The 23,167-nt window shown below is 34.6% G+C and overlaps 1 protein-coding gene across 4 annotated transcripts in view; it reads left to right on the plus strand.

Moving 5' to 3' along the window:
• LOC125057017 (bromodomain adjacent to zinc finger domain protein 2B-like) overlaps nucleotides 1–23,167 on the plus strand; it is a 64,141-nt gene that overhangs the window by 33,140 nt on the left and 7,834 nt on the right. Inside the window, exons 22-45 of one of the 4 annotated variants that reach the window (XM_047660426.1) lie at nucleotides 1,013–1,099; nucleotides 1,776–2,441; nucleotides 3,524–3,589; nucleotides 3,807–3,851; nucleotides 4,562–4,579; nucleotides 7,292–7,461; nucleotides 8,076–8,224; nucleotides 9,029–9,145; nucleotides 9,807–9,953; nucleotides 11,569–11,709; nucleotides 12,555–12,732; nucleotides 13,220–13,344; nucleotides 13,993–14,243; nucleotides 15,143–15,276; nucleotides 15,919–16,058; nucleotides 16,456–16,617; nucleotides 16,880–17,595; nucleotides 18,100–18,344; nucleotides 18,917–19,046; nucleotides 19,351–19,491; nucleotides 20,117–20,307; nucleotides 21,499–21,593; nucleotides 22,078–22,211; nucleotides 22,742–22,863. In XM_047660426.1, the coding sequence (XP_047516382.1) occupies nucleotides 1,013–1,099; nucleotides 1,776–2,441; nucleotides 3,524–3,589; nucleotides 3,807–3,851; nucleotides 4,562–4,579; nucleotides 7,292–7,461; nucleotides 8,076–8,224; nucleotides 9,029–9,145; nucleotides 9,807–9,953; nucleotides 11,569–11,709; nucleotides 12,555–12,732; nucleotides 13,220–13,344; nucleotides 13,993–14,243; nucleotides 15,143–15,276; nucleotides 15,919–16,058; nucleotides 16,456–16,617; nucleotides 16,880–17,595; nucleotides 18,100–18,344; nucleotides 18,917–19,046; nucleotides 19,351–19,491; nucleotides 20,117–20,307; nucleotides 21,499–21,593; nucleotides 22,078–22,211; nucleotides 22,742–22,863 (4,370 nt within the window). Of the gene's footprint in view, nucleotides 1–1,012; nucleotides 1,100–1,775; nucleotides 2,442–3,523; nucleotides 3,590–3,806; nucleotides 3,852–4,536; nucleotides 4,580–7,291; nucleotides 7,462–8,075; nucleotides 8,225–9,028; nucleotides 9,146–9,806; nucleotides 9,954–11,568; nucleotides 11,710–12,554; nucleotides 12,733–13,219; nucleotides 13,345–13,992; nucleotides 14,244–15,142; nucleotides 15,277–15,918; nucleotides 16,059–16,455; nucleotides 16,618–16,879; nucleotides 17,596–18,099; nucleotides 18,345–18,916; nucleotides 19,047–19,350; nucleotides 19,492–20,116; nucleotides 20,308–21,498; nucleotides 21,594–22,077; nucleotides 22,212–22,741; nucleotides 22,864–23,167 lie in introns of all 4 variants that reach the window. The other 3 variants (XM_047660424.1, XM_047660423.1, XM_047660425.1) reach the window with 3 other exon arrangements.

A 23,167-nucleotide genomic window follows, 5' to 3' on the forward strand; every position in this document is an offset into this window, starting at 1 on the left:
TGTATCGACATCAGTTAGTGAGCGAATTTTTTTAACCGCGTAGGCTGTAGAACTAAGTCTCTTCGCCAATCCGTTAATATGAGGGGACCACTGAAGTTTTGAATCCATGGTGATTCCGAGAAATACAGTTGTATCATCCACATGGTCACTCTATCTTGCGAATGGCCTTAGCATTAGCCAGCCAGTTTATTAAATGTTATTTCAAGCCCTACGGCTGAATTTGAGATCTGGCACTAAATGTAAAATTAGAAGCATTTCTCTTTTTTGACGATAAGTGTACATTGTGTTACCTATATGATTAAATGATTTTTGAATTTGAATATATCCAGGCCGCTAGTTACACGGTGTTTAGTTAAGAGGCTAGGCTGTTAATTGAACGGCTTATAAAGCTAGTTGGCTGCGACATATACACGATGATTGTACGATCGAAGATTCCTTACGATTTCGTACTAGTACAATTTAAAAAAAATTTACCACCTCAGGTGTTAGCCTACGGTACTGAATTATGAGATGCTTATTATACACCTATGTTTATATTCCTTTAATAAGTGTTTACTTATAATTAGTTTTATTGAGTTTTTGCTGTCATGCCTATATGTTTCTTGCTTTTGTGTTTTGCATTACTATTTTTTTTAATGTTATTTTAGTTTCATGTGTTAATTTAGGACTTATAAAAAAAAACAGTAATACCCATATACAGCGTAATTAGTACGCTGAAGGGATTTATTTTCTGGCCGTTGAGTTGTCGTTATATGAAACTAAAAGACAAATTATATTCACAACAAGGCAAAAAGTCGAGTAACTTTGATGTTTAAGGATTTTATATCCAGTTACGGTACTGAGACAATATGTCGATATTCAAATACAGATAATAACAAATATGCGTCATAAATTCAGTTTATACGTACTAGTTAAACGTATTACGCATTTACCGTTCCTATAAATTATTTTTCACACATATTTGTGTATAAGAAGTCTTAATAAAAAGCCTTGTTCGTTCAAAAAATTCCAGGCCCGCTTTGTTCGTGAATACGAACGTTCTGAAAAGGCTGAACTAGTAAAACGGGAAAAAGAGGTCAGAAGTCAACAATTAGTAGAGGTAAACAAACCTATTGGGTATTTTGTTTATGGTATATTTATAGTTTTGTTTTTGTCTTTGACGTTCATGTGTTATTGTACTTAAATAAATGTATGTGTGAATTGATTCTAATTTTGCGGAATCAAACAAACGTTGCCATGGTAACGGTGGTTACGAAATTCAAAATTGGAAAATTCTAGTAATCTAACTCGTTAAGTACTGTAACACGAAAACGTCTAGTATTTTTATCTGTTTTTAAACTGTGCTTGTGTTTTATTATCAATTTGATGCTTGGCAACATTGTGCTCACATGTAGTCGACGTTTTTATTGTAGTTCGGTACCTTGGTCTAGCTTAGTATGTGTGTATGTAGTATACATATGTAATTATGTATGTATGTTATCTATTGGGCTGTGTGTCCGTGGTTTAATAAAACAAGGTCTCAATAATTTTATTACTTTTATCACGCTTTTATCTAGAAAATGTCATATTTAAGTTATAATTTAATAGTTAGAATTACTAAGTCCTAATCATAAATGGTGATTATAATTAGCTATTTCCTTAGCAGTTAAATCAAACTTGTTCTATTGTACCACGGTTCTGTCTGTCTAACACCTAAACTTGACAATGTTGTCAACAATCTAATTGATAATAGAAGAATCATGGGATATATATATTAATGGAAAAATTCGAAACAGCATATCAACAAAAATAGAACACAATTGACAATCGAAGCGCTGCCAATGAAAGACGAATGGAAAGTACCAGAGACAATATTACCGCCGAAAAAAGATAGAACTATGCCACAGATTAGCCTATCCTTAATACCAGTGAGCGGGAAAGATTCCCCAATCAAAACATTAAATTACGAACAAGGTATTTGGAAAGAGGAATCCGAAGAATACAATGCCTTGGACAAAATGAAAGACTTTGCTGAAAAGGCCGCCTTCGATCTACCAAAAAGGCCTAATGATAAAATCTTCGATATCTCACTCGTTGCGGCAGCTGAAAAGGCTAGAAAAAAAGAACAAGCCCAACCAGTGGGCGAAAATAATTTAGAGAAATTGATCAATTCTTATTCGCGGATAACGGAGTTTATAAACGGCTGTGATTGGTCCAAAAATAACGATAAGCAAGACCAAAAGAGCTTAGAACAGAAGTATTTAGACGCTAAAAACGAGTTTATGTCCCAAAATCTCATGTTAATGCCCAAAGACCAGAAAAAAGATGTGATCGACCTCAGTGGTGACGAGGATATTTTAGCTGATATAAATAAAAAACTATCTAAAGGCACGTTCAATGTGGGAAAAGATGGCGCCTTATCTATATCTGTTCAGCCGTTCGCGAAGGACGTTTACAGTCCGGTACGTCGAATTGAAATAAACTAACAAATTCAACTAACAATGTTATCTGTGGTCTGTGGACATTTCTCTATGGTCTTCGGTGATGAGTATGGTTCTATGGGATATTGTTGGAACTAACCATTTTTATTTTGCACGCTTTCTTAAATGCACATTGAATCACACAATAGTCTTACCATCATATTGCTTCTATCGTATTGAAGTTTCTAAGGTTTTAAACGCATCAAAACAATTAATAAAAAAAATAAAACGGAAACAAACCCATTTAACAATTCAATCATTCAAATTCATTTAATCATAACAAACATCATGCATTTTATCACAAAGACAACGCTACTCGTTTATTGGCTACTGACGGCTTATACTAGCCTATTAATAAACATTTTAATAACCTACACATTATAGACGATCGCTTATGTTATATTATGTAACTAAATGCCTTTTTTTAGCTTAGGTTTTCACACTGCAATTATATATATTTAATAACTAGTGGACCCGACAGACGTTGTCCTGCATGATATTTCAAGCGATTAGTAAAGCAAAGTATGAAAGTACCGACTGCAGCGCCATCTGGCGGGCTGATTTGTGAATCTAAACCATTCCCAGATCCCCTTGAACACACACAAAAAATTTCATCAAAACCGGTCCAGTCGTTTGAGAGAAGTTCAGTGACATACACACTCACAGAAGAATTATATATATAAAGATAATGATAATCCAGTGGCGCTACAACCTTATATGGGTCTTGTCAAAATGCATCCGTTTCTTTGATCATTCAGTATTCAGGCTTCTGACACGAGTCGGTTTCCTCGCGATGTTTTCACCGTACGATCTTTTGTTAGATTGATACATTTAGAAATTAATATTAAGGGTGTTTGCACTGCGCTGGGTCTAATAAAAATCGCGTCTAAATAATTATTGAAATCGAAATAGTTGTAGCACCGGGCATGGCGTTTAGCGATTCTGAAATTCTTACTTTTTTCTATAGTTTTTTGCACTTATGCTTGGCTTTTTTTAATATAAGTTTTCCTTTCATTTGTTTCATGTACGCGTTTTTAATTTGCTCGCTTTCAATGTATGTAAAGGCTAAGAAACGAAAGCAAGAGGATGCTGAAAAACAGAAAAACGACGAACAGGCGAAAAGACAACAGGTTATTATTTTTTTTTTCAATTCACGAATAATACTTTAAATACTCAGTATAATTTGTAAAATTGTGTCGTGGTAAGTTTTTGTTTGATGACGTTGTCTTTATTTTAAATTTTGTTTTCCATATTAAACTAAAACTCAGTTTGTAATGTGTAACTAATTAATCAAATTGTGTGTTGAGGTTATTATTATTTTTTTTAAAGATTTGCTTTTTGTTATAGGAGAGAGAAATAAAAAGACATCAGGCGATGTTACTCAAAGAGCAGGTGAGCTGAGTTCGATTTTACTTGTTTGTTTGGTTTTTGTGTGTTAACATTTTTAACAAAAAATGCTGCAATGTTGATTTTCCTTAACTTTTTTTGGGCTTTTAAAAAGACAAATGATAGTAATGTTAATTGTAAAATTGTATGTAATTTTTACTTCTATACGATGGGATTTTTACATCAGACATACTTTGTAGTTGGAGCTAAGTCTAAGCGCACTCCGAAATCATTTATTTTTCATTGGAAAATCGGTTTTGTAAATAGCTACCGCCGATATTAAATTTGTCTCTTTCCTTCACAATAACATTAAATAAGGGTGAGAAAAGAACAAGCTTATTTTTACTTGACGTTTTACCAATAAGTAGAATGTATATTCTATATGACAGCGTCTGTAGCCCTGATAATCTAAATTTTTCTGACGTCATAAAAGTATAAGAGTAGAGGAGGAAATATACTAATCATTGTTTTTTAGTGATAGACATGCCTCGTCCGTATTCCAATAATTATTAATACTTTTTTTTTCTCTTTTTGGGCCCTAAAATCTTTCTTTATTTTGACTTTTTCAATAAACTTATTAATTTACTCACTATAAGGCACTTTCTTTTATGAAATCTCAAAAAATAATATCGACGGTAAAGTGGTTTTGTGTGTGCTTATTTGTAAATAAATTTTTATCTTTTTTTCAATCGGCGTTCACGTACGGCTCCGTACAGCAAAAGTATATAACTGAGGTAATTATAGTTGATGTAATAAAAGTTGGTGAATGGTTTCTAGTGTGTACTTGCTTAGTTAAAACTTAACACGCTTTTTGTTTTAACGCCATCTATTGACCAACACAGTGTTCTAAAATCCTTATCAATTTCAGGAGGTTCTTGATTATATACCGTATCTATAATTTTGTTTATCCCCCTTGTCTCCATTTCTTTAAATGCGTCTGATGATATAATAGTCCGGGAGGTAGCGTTGCAAATGCGAAAGTCATAGTAAGCCGGCTGATATTAACATCGATAGTTGATCTTATATGACTAATAAGTGAACCGACCGTCAGCTGCTCAAGTAGCGGTGGGTGCGGGGTGTAGGAGGCTGCGAAAGAGGTAAAAAAAAGAAAAAAAAAAGTAATAGTACGCTGGTGCGCCAGCTGACGCTTGGTTCAGTTATAATTATTTCGAGACAAATAGTGAAAGAAGGAAAATAGTCTGCGTAAAATCACTGCCGAAAATGCAACGCTACCTCCCGGACTATAATATAAATATGTAAATATTAAAGCAATATGATTTACACGGGTGTTAGTTCAAGCTCTGGGATCATTATTATAGTAATTGTTTTCTTTAATATTTGTATGATCTCTACGTGTATATCATGTTTGCCTTTAAGTGCTTGTCACATTAAAAATTGTATTTTGTGGTTATCTTACCAATGTATCAGTGTGCCGAGCGTTGGCAAGCTTTTATCAATAAAATAACCAAATTTTCAGTCGCTTATTATAAATGTAATTTTTCATTAAAAAATATTGGTTGTTTGTAAAGTAGGTTTACGATCGAGATGTTTACGTGATAACGTCTTATTGGTGATATAAGTTTTTGGGAAGTAAGGAATTAATGAAGATAACAAATCCCCATTCGTTTGTATGCCGCTAGAGTGAGAGAGACGGAAGATCGGTCCACTCACTCGAACGCTATGCCAGCCTCCGCTCGTGAGGATTCCGCGTGACAAGTTTCACGGAATGACTGGCAGCGCTCGAGATGAGACGGGAGATCGGTCCGTCTCTCTCTCGTTATACCTGCGATCGCGCTCGTGAGGTTTTGGTGTGACACAAGTTTATGAACATGTCACCCAACTTAAACGATTTTAAAGACGTTATCACGTCAAAAACGTTTAAGATGACGTAAATAAAAAATAAATCTCGCTATAACATAATCCTGCTATATCTTGCAAGATTGCTGAGCAGATTAACAAAAACTAATCATTCTTTTATTAGTAATATTATATAGACCAGTGCAGATAGCCCTTAAAATAAATAAAAAGTGAAAAAAATTACAGTAGGATGAAACCCATTAGAAAAGCAGGGGAATATGATCAAAATGATAGGAAAAATAAATTACGGTCGATCTGAGGTCGGGAAGGGGTAGGGGGGGGAGTTTTAAGGGTAAAAAACGGTTTATCTCGATTTCCGGCAAAACTACAAGTCCTATCGAAGAAAGTTAAATGGCAAAATTGGAGGTAATAAAAAGATCTAAAACTTTTGTATTCACACATTTTTCACATAACCTCAAAATTTATGTGAAAAATTCAAAAAACCAAGTTTTTGGTTTTTTATTTTTATCTTTAACAAAAATATTTTTTTTTTAACGAAATTTGGTGAAAACTTACCTTTCTATGTCCCAAATACACTGTAATTTATTTGATTAAAAATATTTATTTGTTCACCTTATTTTGAATTAATATCGAAAAAACACCCTAATTTTCAATCGAAAATTCTGACGTCAAAATTTCAGCTTTTTTCAAAAAGTTGGTGTGCTTTCAGTTCGTTGAAATCTCTACTTTCTTATGGTAAAAAAATATATATATATTACCATAGTAAATCTTAGAAAACGTAAAAAATCGTATGCAGTAACGCCCAGACCTGTCATCCCCTTCCTTACTTCTCTATGAATCTTCTTTAAATTATAATCAGATGTCTATTTATTACTATTTTAAGATAACTTATATATACCTGAGTGACCTAAAAAAAAATTTAGCCTTTAGATGGGCTAAAATTTTCGTATTTCATAGAGAAGTAAGGAAGGGGATGACAGGTCTGGGCGTTACTGCATACGATTTTTTGCGTTTTCTGAGAAGATTTACTATGGTAATATATATATATTTTTTTACCATAAGAAAGTAGAGATTTCAACGAACTGAAAGCACACCAACTTTTTGAAAAAAGCTGAAATTTTGACGTCAGAATTTTCGATTGAAAATTAGGGTGTTTTTTCGATATTAATTCAAAATAAGGTGAACAAATAAATATTTTTAATCAAATAAATTACAGTGTATTTGGGACATAGAAAGGTAAGTTTTCACCGAATTTCGTTAAAAAAAAAATATTTTTGTTAAAGATAAAAATAAAAAACCAAAAACTTGGTTTTTTGAATTTTTCACATAAATTTTGAGGTTATGTGAAAAATGTGTGAATACAAAAGTTTTAGATCTTTTTATTACCTCCAACTTTGCCATTTAACTTTCTTCGATAGGACTTGTAGTTTTGCCGGAAATCGAGATAAACCGTTTTTTACCCTTAAAACTCCCCCCCTACCCCTTCCCGACCTCAGATCGACCGTAATTTATTTTTCCTTTCATTTTGATCATATTCCCCTGCTTTTCTAATGGGTTTCATCCTACTGTAATTTTTTTAGGTTTCAAAAATTATCGGCACTGGTCTAATAGTGTACGTTACGTTGTAGGAACGTGAAAGAAGACGTCAACACACAACATTTATCAGACAACTTGACTCGAGAAGAAGATGGGAAGAAAGGGAACGAAGAAAACACCAGAATCTTTTAGACCGATTGCTAGTTAAAGAGAAGAAGTTACAGCAAAGACGTAAAGAGATGGAGCTGTTGTCTGAATTGAGGTGAACTATTAGATAAATGATGTTATAATACTAAAGAGATAATTCTTATTTTACATAGGTGAACGGGTTTTCAATGAAGTAATTAAAACAAAGAAATTAAATATGTATACAAAGAATTTGTTGCTAAATAATATCACTGTCTTACCAACCCATAGGTTTTGGGTCCGAGTCCCGGTGAAACAATAATTGTTTTTGGTTATTAGACAAAGATAACCTACTTGCTTTTCGAGTATCCACGAGAATGTAAGTGCGTGATCCTATCTCACCATGCCTTGCCTGATAGAGGACAAATCTTTGTTTTTAATTTATTATATTATTCTTTATTACTTAGATGTCATGTGGAATATGGTGTAATGGTTGCAGCTCCTTACAAACATTGTGTAAAACAAAAACTTGGCGATTAAAAAGAGTGGCGGAGAGTTTATTGCCAGTTCTTCTCTTCCGTTCTACGCCCTTGATTTCTGACAGTAAATGTAAAATTAGAAGCATTTAATGTATTTTTTTTTTTGACGTTCATAAGTGTATATTGTGTTACCCACATGAATAAATGATTTTTGTTTGTTTTTTTCCTTGAATGGCTACATACATTACATATAATTGTAATTGCATTGTAGGAGACCACAAGAAGACTCATCCCTGTCAGACCAAAAGCCGCTTCCCAACCTGGACAGGATACAAGGTCTCAAAGTGTCAGGGCAGGCCTTCGCTGATCTCCTACAAGTTTATGAGTTCCTACACAACTTTGGACAAGCGCTTGGTATTGGTAAGTTTTTACATCAAGTTACAAATTAGGGTATCATATACTATAGACATTCGAGTTTTGTCTTGGTAAATTTAACTCTCTGTAAGGTTCATTAAGTCCCATAGCCAAACATTTAGCAGACTAAACTTCGGGCTATGAATATGTGTCGCTCAGTGATAGATATTTGAACCTATAATTAAATTAAATACATTAAAAACTGATTTTAAATATTCAGATTTTCACCACATAAAGAACCTATTTATTTATTAAAATCTCATGTATGCTACCAGAGCTATGACAGTAATTAAAGATGGCAAAAAAATTAAATATTTATTTATTTTTACGTTAACAATGTGTATGCCTAAAAAAATACAAGAAAATATGACATCACAAATTTAACATACGTACACATCAATTACATTAGGTAGAACATGAGCAATCTTGATAGGGTTTTTCAACTTATTTTTATTTATTATAATTATTGTTTTTCTTTGATATTAATTCAAGTTTTTTCTTTGATAAATTAATCCAATCTACCACTCTACCAGACTCAGACTAACTCGCCTATATAGTCTGCCTGACTCTAACGCGCACCGGCTGCACCGATCTCGTCAGGGAGATGTGAATACGCGGTATGCGTTCTGTCCCGCTCTAACGCGTATTGGCCGCACACGTTTTTTCGTTATGGAATTTCTTGATTCGGTCGCCGCGCTCAAAGCCCGCGATAAAATGTATGCAATAGCTTAAAATAACTAAAAACATAAAGCACCTATAAAAAGAACTGACGGTAATTTTCATTTCCGTTAATTATTATCGATCTTTCAGATGTTGAAGCGCTGCCAACGTTAGACACACTACAACAGGGTCTTATACCAGACTACAACCAAGAAGCTGAAAATGAGCTCATAATAGTTCTCACAAGACTTTTGGTTCTCTCAATTGGTAAGTGCTGAAGATTTGTTAAATGTTTTGTAATTTTATTATGTTTAGTTATAGAAACTTCATTTTTATTCATAGGTTCTTCGTCTTTTTCTCTAAGTAAATGTTTATTTTCTCATTTATTGAAGTAGTAAAAAAACTGTTTGCTAAATTCGTATGTAAATGGAGATCTATAGAAGAAGAGCACAATATTTCCTTCCCATGTGAAATTAAGTTCTAAGCGTATAAATAAGAAGCGGGAAGCGAATTTTCTTTATACTAATTCACCCAGTTGGACATCAAAGTTATACTTGAGACCGTCGTTCCATAACTATTCGTTTCTTAAGGCATATTCTGCTGTATACTACAGATACCGGCAAACTTGTTGAGCATTAACAAGGGAGTGGGGGAAAGTTTGCGCATCGCGGGACATAAACGTCAACTGATTTACCAATCACGCGATCGACACGTCACTCCCATCCCCCCGTGATACCTAAAAATCGCTTCTGTGCAGGCAAGGGCATTTGTTCCAGATGTTTGCCAGTATCTGTATTATTAATTAGAACCTTACTTTGTTCTAGAAAAGTGCGTATTCCTAAAAGGCAAGCAACGCACGGCAACGTTTAATATATAACGTTACTTTAGCAACTTCTTATGTATATCTTAAAGCCAATGTAAATTATAGAGGATCCGGGTATACCGCACCCGGGACGACATACAACGTTGCTGGGACAGGCGATACGTCTCGGTGATATACGGCCTGAAAATCTCAGCGAGGTGCTGCGAATATACCTTTATGCTAACGCTACGGGCGAGGTTAAGGCTTTGACAGGTGAGTTATTTATCTGTGACTCTACAACTCGGCTGCAAGTTCAATTCCCAGTAAAACAACAATTTTTTTTAAGCTTAAAACATTTTTTTTATTTCATACGTAAATTACATTAGCATTCATATTGCAGTAGTGGCGTTAAGTTCTTTAGCCTTACTGTCGCCGCACACGGGCCACATGCCACAGCCACAAACGCCGCCACGTGAAGCTAGAAGCGGCTACAAAGGTAGCTGAAGCGCGCGACAGCCACTTGTGGCCGGTGGTCGACACTTGCGGTCGGTGACTGCTACTTTTTTTAACCCTTGCCTGCAGTATCATAATGGACTCTGACGAAGAAGGTTTAATTGCGCTACTTTTGATAAAAAGACGTCGTCGTAGAAGACGAAACCGTAGTTATTGGATACACAGAAAGATATTAAATATCCCCTCACCACGACAGGTCGGTAATCGACAACCATTGAACTATACATGATGAAGCATTTGGCCTCAGTGAAAATATGATGACGCCATATTCTTGAAAATATTCGGACTTAGACAAAAAAGTTTTCAATTATAGGTTAAGCCGTGCCAGACGTTGCATTGAGTGTACCTTCGGCGTACTAGCAAACAAATGGAGAATATTACATCGCCTATTAAACACTTCTGTTCATTTCTCAGAAGACATTGTGATTTGTGAAATATTGTTGCATTTTGCACAACTTTATTCGCAAAAGGGATGGTTTCAATTTTCGTCACACTTTGAAAATAGTGGGACTCGAAAATATACAAAATACAGGCTGGCCAGTAACACGAGCGAGCAAGAGATACGTTAAAAGATTATTTTATGAATAAAGTAGCAATAGCGTGGCAAGAAAATAGAATATAAATATATGGTTTTATATTATTTTATTAAACTTAACTTCAATGTTCTTTTCTTTGGCAGTTGTATTCGAAAAAATTCCCACAAACAATTAGCAGATTTCTTCCCAGGCCCACATTTTTTCTCCTCTATTACTAAAACTATCACTTTTTGAATCCCAAATCGCAGGACGTGATTGTATCTCTGATATAAATAATTCTATATCCATATTTATCTACCTATATGAAACACAGACTACGTGCGTGCGTTACCGTCGACTTCAGGTTAACTGAGGTAAGGGAGAGAGGGGCGCGGAATCGCGCGAGTGGCGTGTGGCGGCTTTTTGTGTCGGCGTTTAGTGGCCGGTGCGAGCCACAAGAAGCAAGCTGCGACGATTTGTAGCGTGTGGCCGCCACCGGCGCCACCGTGTGCGGCGAGTCCATATAAAATGTATGAAAATTACAGGAAATATGCCAGTGGCGGCGTTTTGTGGTTGTGGCCGGTGGCCCATGTGCGGGGACCCTTAATCGATAACAGACTGCCCGACACATTTTAAGATTTTTTATTTGATCCAGTGTACACTTCTAATAGCCATAGCAATAGCGATCTTAAAGGTTTTTTACGAAATTTCTATAAAGTTTTTTTTAAATATCCATAGCGCTGATGACACAAGCTTGGGCTTCGAAACTGTATCGATATCGGAAGTCATTAAAATGTCGATTAAATAGTTCTGATATTAGCGTTTAGCATTCGTATATTATGTAAATCTTTTGGTTACAGGCCTAACAGTGGAAAGAGAACGAGAACGTCGTGTTGCTGATCATCATCAGAGCGATGCTGAGATGCAACAAACCTGCGTGAGCACCAAAAACGCGGCATACTACGAGCATCTACACAATAATAGCACTTATAAACTATCAGGTATGAGTCAAAATAAATATTATTGTCTTAAATTAAATGTTCTAGTAGCCGTTTCCATGACCATGCACTGTAAAATATGTGATAAGATGAACGCAGGAATAAAACTAATGTATTTGTGTTAAGACGTGTAAAATTAAACTAGATATTACTATCACTTATTAAGCCGGCGTCTGACATGTAACATTTTATAGTAACGTTACGTTACGTTACGAAGAAATGTTACAGGTTAGTACAGCGAGCCGTACCGCTCGCTGCGAGCGCTGCGTTCTCCACTCGATTGTCGGTATTTTTGCGAATCCCTTTGAGTGTAACGTTACGCTTTAATTTTAGCATAGTGTTCGTCACGTACAGGTCAGTCAGATAATGCCGTAACGTAACACGCTCGCCTTGAATATTACGATACGACCAAATGCTCATGTCAGTCGATCCACCTTTAGACTGTGGAATCGACTTCCTGTGGGGTCTTCCCTGAGATTAGACCTCCAACTATTCAAAGCTAGAGTGCACTCGTCTGTCAAAGGCCGACAACGCACCCACTAAAAATGGGTGTCTATGACTGCCCTTTTTTTGCGTCCCATAGGCTCGTTTGCATCCCTATTTTATAAAAAAGAGCAAAACTAAGTGGCGAAAAAGTCTTGGCTTCAGATATCTTTTACGAGATTCAGAGATCTAGAGAATTCTAATTTTTTTCTTTCACTGCACCAGCAAGTGTTAAATGCACACAGACGGGATGTTACGTCGAACCTATGGCTAAGATCACACGGTCAAGCATCTACGCATACTGCTCTTATCAACGAATGAAAGCGATACGTAAAACATACATTGAATAATCTTAATAATTCCAGAAATGCTGCGTGATAAACCCTTCGTCTCGCTAAACCCAAGTAGTAAGGCGCGAATGTTGGCATATCTTTGTGACGAGCTACTACAAAGTAAGGCCGTCCTAAGGGCAGTGGATGCTTCGTTAGATCACCTTAACCAGCTTCGAAAGGAGAGATACCTCATGGATGCTAAAATACGGAAGTAAGTCCCGATACTCTATGGTTTTGATAGCCCAAATGTATGTTTGTAATATAATATGTATGAAGACTAATTAATTAATAGATAATACGATAATTACAATGTGATCCGCCATCTTAGAATCGAGCCTTGATTTTCTTGTAAAGAAATAATAGAATAAACCATTCTGTATTAAATGCTTTGTTTAATGTATAACAAAATAGATTTCCTATCTATTTTTGCTTAATTTTCATTCATATCTGAGAGAATATAATCTTCTTGGAAAAAAATAGTTACTATTAAACGGTATTTTTAAATCTTTGCAAAGAGAAATTAAATTTAATTGTGTTTAACTATCTCCATAATTTGTTATGTGTAATATTTATAAATTAAACATATCAATGCGTATTAAATAGCTGTTATATCATTATTTTCTAGTATATAAGTTTGTACAATGTTTAATATAGTTAAAAATAGTTTTCCATACAATCTAAAGAAAACGTTATTACAGAGTTCGATCCCTCTACCAACGCAAGTTACGGGCGGAACAAACTGAGAAGCAACAAGCTCTAGCATTGGAGAGAATGCAGCGGCTGGTAGAAGAAAGTTCTGGAATTATGCGTTCACCTGCTCGTGGTACGTATTCTCTATAAATAAACAAAACAAGCCTTTAGTACTTAGTCTAGGGTTTTTTACAATATTTTCTATTATTACCACTAACCCAACTGGTCTGTCAGACAGAAACCTTCTCTCCAAATGTCGCCATGTTGACCTTCCCCTCGTTATTCTTCACAATCTACCCTGGATAACCATTTTACTCCTCCCCCCACCCCACTCAACGCTCTTATCTTCTTTCCCTTTCATCTCTTACCATGTGTTAGAGACATTGCCATTTCAGTCTGTTAAATTTAATTTAACATTATCAATTCGTTTCGCTTCTGCAATGCTTCGTTCTAAGTTAATTTGACATACACTTATTTTGTAAGGATTAGGTAAATGGCATTCCTCTATATCAGAATATTTAAATAATGATTTTTACGTACTGATACAGTAACTTATTTAGACTCTCTAAGTATGCTTTGCTATACAAATTGTAATTTATTGTGACACCTAGTAGTGGGAACGACATTTTAAATGTATTATGTAATGAAAGACAAAGAGAACCAATACGTATTATTGCTAATTAACTGGGAAATCACAGGCCCCAGAAATACAGATCTCACATCAGAAGCTTGGGATACATGTTTTTGTCATTTACTTAGTTTTTACCATCATTAATTCTAGAAACTCCAGAAAAGTCAGAAACACCGAAAAAGGAGTCATCTCTCTCACCAGAGGATAAACCCAGTACACCATCCCCATACAAGGAAGAGGAGCCCAGTGACAAGGAACTGTCGCCCTTAAAAGAGCTGAGCAAAAAGGAGATTTTGAACAACAATAAAGAAGAAATTCCCGTGGAAGGAAAAGACAAAGATAGCGTTATGGGTGACGATGTATTGAGCGATTTGGAGAGTGAAGGGACGCAGCCTGAAGAGGTAATTATTATAAAATTAAAGAATTCTAACCCTTGCCCGCTTCTAAAATGGGGTAGGAAACATTGTCACAAGTATGTCGGATTATCTTAAGAAACTATTGTTACTAAGTTACTGATCAATCAATGGACTGTATTTGTCTGATGAATAAAATTATTATTATTATTATCAATCGGTATCTATAGTAAAAAGCAGAGCAATGTTGGCTAGTGGCTTAGCGTGCGACTCTCATCAATGAGGTCGTAGGTTCGATTCCCGGCTGTGCACCAATGGCCTTTCTGTCTATGTGCGCGTTTAACATTCGCTCGAACGGTGAAGGAAAACATCTTGAAGAAACCAGCTTGCCCTAGACCCTAGAAAAATTCGACGGTGTGTGTCAGACACAGGAGGCTGATCACCTTTTTGTCTATTAGATTTACAGATTATCATGACAGAAATCTGAGGCCCAGACCTAAAAAGGTTGTAGCGCCACAATTTTTTTATTTATAGTAAAAATACCACCAATGTAGACATTGCAAGTCAATGCGGATCAAAAATAAATTTATTTCAGATGTTTTTTAAGACTAAAAATAATTAAGGGCGCCGCGTTGTCCTAGACCCATTATGTAGCGACCTAACTGCAAGTAGTTTGGGAGCGTTCAAGTATTACGTCACGCAATTTTTTGGAGATTATTGACCCCCCTCCCCATGTAACGCGCCGTAACGTTTTTCTGTACCCAAGTATAGTAAAACGTTTCGTGACCACCTAGTGACTCTTTTATACCTAAAATTTACCATTATGTGGTGTAAAGTAATACTTAAACGCTCCCTTTAGAAGAATATCGAAATGCATTACATATAAGACTTACGTTAACATATTGTCTGTATATAATGCTATATATGTATTACTAATCTCTTCACAGGACGAAGACAAGAATCTATCATCTGAGGAGTTATCAAGGAAATTAGAGAAACTATTACGTCAATCCGAACAGCAGGTGTTGCAACTAGCCGCCGCTTCCAATTCATTGAGGGCCACGTGTTATGGGCAAGACAGGTAAATAAGATTTAAAATTTAATTTATATTAAGTTATATTTTCTTGGAATATTCTTCATATTGAAAATATAGTTTTCGGTTTGCTTTATGTTATGTTTTAAATAGTTTTGCTATGTTGTCACAATAACCTTTTCGAGTTTATATATTTATTAGTAACAGCCAAGTTTCTTGCCGACGCTTGTTGTCAGAAATGACTCGGAAACTAAGTTCCCGATAACCAGCATACTTATTCATAGAATGAACCTCGTATGTAAAAAAACCATTAATTTTTTTATTTTTCGACTCTTATGTCATGTAACTGGTATAATCATGAAGTAAGGACTTATTTATGTTATTAATAAATAAGTCCTTTTTACCATCCAAACCTGTGCACAAAAACACATAACAATATTTTGTAATAAATAAAATAAAAATGTAAATTTTTATAATAAGTTTGGTTCTCTGGACATACGAGGTTATCATTCTATAGCGATGATATGAAGAATTGCATATTATATATATATATAGTAATGGTCGTTTATTCTATAGAGAATTTTAGTTTTAAAATTTCGAAGTGTTAAAATTATTTTTGTATGTGTTATATCTATAAATTTCGCGATTATATAAAATATAATTTAGGCCATAATATGAATAAATTTTCAGGTATTGGCGTCGTTACTGGTCTTTGGGCAAATGTGGAGGCGTATTGGTGGAAGGGATGGAGTCAGCCCAATCCGAAATTATGGCGTATCATGAGAAACTAGAGGATGCTAAAATTAACGGCGTCAAAGTCGAATCAAAACGTATGTTATATTTAATTTAATTAAAAAAATATTTTTTGACCTAAGCCGAAATGATCATTGTTTCGTCGGGAATCCATATTATCTTGAGTTATATGCAAAGTGCTTTAACCAATAAAGCACGGACTAAATACAAATAATTCAAGAAAAGTTATCATTTAACTAATTCTGTACTTATACTGTTTGTGGGAAAGCAGTTTCTTTGTACTTTTAGCATAAAAGAAAATAGTGGATTATTAAGCTACTAAGATTTAAATATAATTAATTTATCGATAACAATCAAATTGTAAAATTTTACAAAATATTCAATCATTCACTTCATTTTGTACTGATTATATAATTTGCTTTTTATAACATAACATATATGTTTAATATTTAGCACTAAAAGTATTTTCCACAGAAGAAATAAAATCGGAAGATATTAAGACTGAGGAAAACCAAGACAAGGTGTCTGATGCTGAAGCTGAACAGGAACTGCGGAGTATCAAGAGTGAACTTAATCTCAGTGACAAGACTCAGATTATCAAATATGAACCCAATAAAATTGTTTGTAAGGTTGAAGGTTAGTTATAATTTTGCTTTTGGAATTTCTTTGCAGTATAATTAATTTTGATATGTATTCAAACATTTTTTATATATAAACTACTATTTGTGATAACTGTTCTCTTTTATCCTTATTTTGTCTAATCACGATTCTGGATTTCTTGGGAAGATAAGAAATAAAAAAAATTAAAGATTAACTTCTTTATTAGCCTTTTAGGGTCATTGAAACTAACTTCTCAATAATAGAGAGTATTTTTAACATAACGTTTTATATTTTTCAGGAATAAAAATGGAAGAAAAATACATCCAACAAAAGAGCCACGAGGAAGAAGACATGTTGGACATTGAAGATTCCATTCCGACGGCATTTTTAGTACAAAAACCTTCACATAAACCGCTCTTTGCCAGTCAAGCCGAGCCCGTAGACAAACCACAGGATATAATTAAACTTGAAAATCCCGCCAAAACGGAACCAAATGACAAAGAACAGGAAGAGCCCAAAGACTCTCTAGTCAACAATTTGGAGGAACTCCGCAAAATGGCGGAAGCCGTATCTTCACAATTGGACGCGGCTAAGAAAGCAGAAAATGAGATCAAAGAAGAAAAGCAAGAACAGCAGGATATAGAAACAGACTCCGCGAATACCCATCTATATTCAAAGATGTTGGACGGAAAATGGTTCTCCATACTACGGCATGAGAACGCTTTCTTGAATAATATAAACGAAGAGAAATATGACGTACCGAAATATTGTGATAACGAACACACATGTAGTGAAGTCATTCAATGCCAGGGTCATAAATGGGATGTCTCGAATAATTTGCATTTGTTGAATGACCCGAGTTTGTTCACACTGAATAGTATGGTGACGAGTGTACAGGTGCCGTGTAATAATGTTTATGCGGACTCAAGTCTCACGATGTCAGGCTTGGACCAAGACATGATGGACGCCAGTTTGAATAATACAGAAATGGAAGTCGAGGAGACGAAGGAACCGGTAAGTTTTAGATATATTATTTATAATATATGTATAACAAGATATTGGGATCAAAGTCAAAGTATATATAGTATTATCTTTTATTAACATAACTTTTATACATTTAAAGAAAACATTTTTTTACCGGATTGAAGTTATGTATTGTTATAAACTTATAGTTATTTTACATAATTAAAAAAATTCCGACGTTTCGCGTGCTTTACAGCATGCATTGTCACGGTGACTCACCGGTAAAAAAGTGTTTTCTTTCAAAGTATGTATATATTTTATTCATATACATAGGTGTACACATTTTCAAGTCTAAAGGGGCTGTAAAAACTCCGCCACAGGGTTATGTATTATATTTTATCGTTTAAACTTTCATCATGCTTTTGCGTTTGATTTTACTTTACTCAAATTAATTTTATTCCAAATTTCATAGTTCGCTGCTGCACATAGCTAATAAATTATTTTGTTTACGTAAAATCTCTATAAAAATATACAATATACCGTAATTTCTTACAGGAAAACGACTTGGAAAAAGAACTCCAAGCTGACTCCACAAAAGCGGACCTTGCCACTCAAAAGGCGAAAGCTTCTGGTCTAAATAGCCTAGGGCTTCTAAACTTCAATGCCTTATCGACGTACGTCACCTGCGATTCACCTCCTCCGATACAAATGTCACCTGACGAACTAGATCAGCTGGAGCACTGTAAAATCCATGGCTTGCCTAAGAAGGTGGATGGAAATTTTGTTCCTAAAGATCTAAGGTATTTAACTAAATTGATTAAAAGCATAATTTTATTTATTTTTAAGCTATTGCATAGATTTTATCGCGGGCTTTGAGCGCGGCGAATCAAGAAATTCCGTAACGAAATAAACCTAACACAAGATGACGTAGGTGCGGCCAATACGCGTTAGAGCGGACAGAACGCATACTGTGTCTCACATCGGTTTAGCGTGGTCGGATATTCGTGAAAAAATAAATAAATAATTATATTGCGTAAGTTTATAAAAAATGCTATGCAATAGCTTTTTTACCGCGGCAGTCCCCGAGTGCCACACGTATTTTTTTATTTAGGTATCCCATATAAAAATTGCATTTCCAAATATGTATAATTTAGTACTCAATTTTAATTTTTAATGTAAGTTACTGTAGTAGAAGAACAAGAAGAAACTAATGATTTTTCTAAGATCAATGAAGTGGTACGAGACTTAACTTTGCAATTATTAAAATTTTTAATTCAATACAATTTATACATTTTTTTTAGAAAAATATATACACTTCTGCAATGTAGTCTCACTTTTACAATGTATAAACAAAAGTTATAAATAATTACAGACATGGCTGGTGGAGAATAACAGAATCGGAACAAATGAAACAAGTGCTTGACTCGTTACACCCACGTGGAGTGAGAGAGAGGGAACTACATGCGTCGCTTATCCAACATCTACCCACCGTTAATAATAAGGTTATTGTTGAAACATATTGCCTATATCTAATTAGTCAGTGACTTTCAGTCTGTCCAAATACTTCTTACGAGAAAAGAAATTAATATCCTCAATTGACCTCCATTCAATACTCTGTAGAACAATGTTTATTTAAAATGAATAACAAAATGCTCTTTGCTTAAAAAAAATCCAATGTCATAATTTCCCTGACGGCATGTGTTTTGTTTTGACATACCGACATAATCAATTAATCCATAATTAAAAATGGTATGCATTAGAATTATGAGTGGAAAAATTATCAGTTTATTAAAATTTTGCTTTCAGCTTTACATTGACAAGGGCGACACATCTATAACGCAACTGTCAGTGTCGCCTGTAGATACCACAGATTATACACCACCTGACGAACCTGGCTCGTTCTGTGCCAATACTGCAAGGAGGGTCGATATGGCTTTATTATCTATGGTTCGTATTCTCTTTATGACTCAAATATTCTCGGACAAGACTAAGTATGATTATGAGGTTTCGTCGGTTTTGTTAATTATAATCACAACGTGATTACATACATATAGTGTACGTGATTATATACATACATATATTCTAAATCAAACGATATTAGTCCCTTTAGGTTAAAGCGCGCTCAATATTTAAATAAAAATCGGTTGTCTGTAAAGTCGGTTTACTGACTATAGTTGAACGTGACAACGTCATAAAAAAATATTGATGGGATGGTTGCATTTTTCAAAAAAAAAAAAAAAATTTTATTTGTTTGATAGGTATTTTGTATGGATATAGAGAAGGAGGTAAATGGAAATCACAATTGAATTGATCAAGTTACATTTATTTGTATGCATAAATACAATTATGTATGTCAATTTTAAATGGAACGCCTCAGAGCGAGGTAACGCCGCATGAGTCATGTTTTTTCGTGCGTGCAGCCGGCTCCATCGAATTATAAGACGTTGTCACGTCAAAAACATTTATTGCTACTATTCTGTGATGTTCCATTTACGAAAGGATCCAGTTAATTTTCTTTTTCAACAATTATTTACAATTACCAGTAAATCTTATATTTTAAATCGCTTTTCAGGTGGAAGCCCTAGAAGAAAGAGTGATAGCTGGCTCTATGCAAGTTAAGGGCTGGCGTCCGAGCTGTTTGCCCCTTGCCCCAGACGCCTCCGGGGCAGAAATAGTCGCCTGGGCGCGTCACCAACTTGCCCAACTCGAAGCTCACGTGGAGAGGCGATATTTAAAACCGCCCCTGGTACAAAGGTACGCTAGGTAATGTATACATTTATTGTAAGCTTGCGTTTTGTGTGAGGTAAGTTTGTGGTAGAGTTGGCACTTTGTGGATGGGTACACAGTTTTCTTGGTGGTTTGTATGCTCGCCTCTGTTGGCACCGATTTTAATTTTTTGTTAAAATGGGAGTGGTTTTTATCAAATTTGTTTGAAACGGCTTGAATTTAGTGGTGATGGGTGCTATCTGTGATTAAAATTGACATATTCGCACTATTATTATGGTTAATTAGTTTTCAACGGAGTTATTTACCTTTTTTTTAAATAAATAAAATATTGTTACGAAATTTGAAATTCGACGTTGATAACGTTTGATAGATCATTTTACAACAAAGTTGTACTACGTGTACAAGTAACTTTTTTTGCATGCTTCACATCCAAACTTAGCTATCTATTAAAATTATACAAAATTGACATCTTCACGCTGATTATTTTATATAGATATTGTTATAGTAGGTTGTATAATACAGAGCTATGGTCTACCACTAGGTGCTCTATTAGTGACATGATAGTTGTCATAAAGAGATTCCCTACCCATAAAAGCTATTCCTTATATAAATTGTACATACTTTTATTAGTTTAGGAGTAGATTTGTCGCGAGAACACTTACCTCGACGTTTGTTTTTATTGCACTTCCATGTTTGTATAAATTTAGTTTACTATGTTCATCAGTATAAAGGTTAAGACATCGTAAGGTAGATTTGCACGGAGGTGGTTTTCATAGATTTTAGGTATTATATTGTAGTATGTAATTAATACAGTTTTAGCCTCAGATTTGAGTCCTTTTCTTTGTTATTTTAAAGCAAGTAAGTGATTAGCTTTCTTTGCCTAACATTCTTCGATTTTTGGGTGCAAGACAGGTAAATCTCGGCTTTGGTGGATATAAACTATATAAAATAAAGCTTTACTAGTTACATAGTTAATTGAGTTTTACTTTTGTTCAGAGCTTTGTGATATACGGTCCCTTACTCCTGTGTCAGGAGATATTAAATATTCTGATACAACATAGCCTGATTTTCAATAAAAAATATAGTATAGAAAACCAATGTTAATTATAACATTGGAAAAATAGGCAGGATTTATTTGAGTCCATCTTTTTATAAAATTGAGTCCCATTTGACGTAATTATTAAATGCCCTAATTGTTGTGTATTTAAAATGTAATTTTTTTTTCAGTACAAACGACGCTAACCTCGGAGCGATGCTGCAAAGTGAACACGGTAATGCATCTGCTACGTCTCCGCAAAATTCAGAGAACAATGAGGGAAAAGGTATGTATATTTTCTTCTCTGGGCGGGACCCAGTACCAGCTCCTTCAATTCAACGAAGAGTTATCCGAATCAACGACGACCAGTCACTTTCCGTGCGGCTTGATCCCTTGGCGTTGCGTAGAGATGTGGGATCTCTCTGCATCTTCTACCGCATTTAGCTGTTATTTCGATCTTGAGTATAGCTATTGGATTATATTTTGATATTTGATGGAGTTTATACATATTTGGTTTCGTTTATTTCTTAATAACCACTGCAAGTGAACTAGTTTATTAAATCAACATTTAATTATATAATTGTTTTAGGTTACTAATTGATAAAATTATTATTTTTTTGTTATTGAATATATTTTTTTAGTGCTCACAGCATAGACACGATTTAACAGAAAGAAACAATCAATTACATTAATAGTGACATAATGACAGTAAACTAAAGTAACAAATTAGTTTTGACAAGAAATTATATAAATAAATGTATACATTACAGAAACTCGTGGCATTGCCCGTGGTCTCTCAACATGGCGTGATGCAGTATCTCGGTGCAATACGGCCGCACAACTCGCGATGTTGCTTCATGCGCTGGAGTCGCATATTGCCTGGGACAAGAGTATTATGAAAGCGGTCAGTATATTCAATAATTTAGTAGCTTTTATATTCTGTGGTAAAACTTTCCAGACTTTCACAGACATACATTTGGATATACAAATATAATTTACAAATAAAAAATATTTATTATTATTCTCTTACATTAAGTGTAACATAAATTCTAAGTTGTTTTTAAATTATGTCCAATGCCGTAGCATCTTCCGTGGGCAACTTCAGTCTGTTAATTTTGTGTCACGGTGCGCGCGCTTAGTAAAATTTCACTCTCATCAATTTTTCATAACGCGCCTAAAGAAGTATAACTTCAAAAATATAAATTGCAGTTTTTGACTCAGGAAGACATGAAGTATATCGTTCATAGTAAAAGGGTTCATTTGGGAATATTTAATATCATATATATTAAGTTTCTCATAACTAAACATTTTGCATTAGCTTTGTACATGTTCAGTTTTTATATGTTTTTAAATTCTCCAAAAATCCTAAATATGTTTAATGTTTGACATTGAAATATATTGTTGGTCGCGTACTAATTGATATATTTCTTACAGAATTGTCAGTTCTGTCTGTGTGGAGACAATGAGGGTCAGCTGTTGCTATGTGATGGTTGTGATAAAGGCTATCATACATATTGCTTTAAACCGAGGATGGAGAAAATACCTGAAGGAGATTGGTAAGTTACAAAAAAAGTTAAGAAATATATTCCAGCGAAACGTCGCCATTTGCTTCTGATTTTAAAAGAGTACCGAGAGTTTTTTACGCCGGCTTTTTCTCTCGGCCTACACCCTCTGTCTTCTTTGCCGATGAGTAGGGATGCCTACAAATTCAAGTTAATAAACGTGGAATAAGTGATAAACGTATCTTATGTTCCATAATAAAAAAAAAAATTTTTGATGTACGGGTAAATATTTGTTAAAGCTCATGAGTAGCTGTTTGTTTTATGGGAAGTTCTCTCTTGTTATAAATCACAACCCATC

Source organism: Pieris napi, chromosome 16 (genome assembly GCF_905475465.1).
Source record: "Pieris napi chromosome 16, ilPieNapi1.2, whole genome shotgun sequence".
NCBI classification, from domain to species: Eukaryota; Metazoa; Arthropoda; class Insecta; order Lepidoptera; family Pieridae; genus Pieris; species Pieris napi.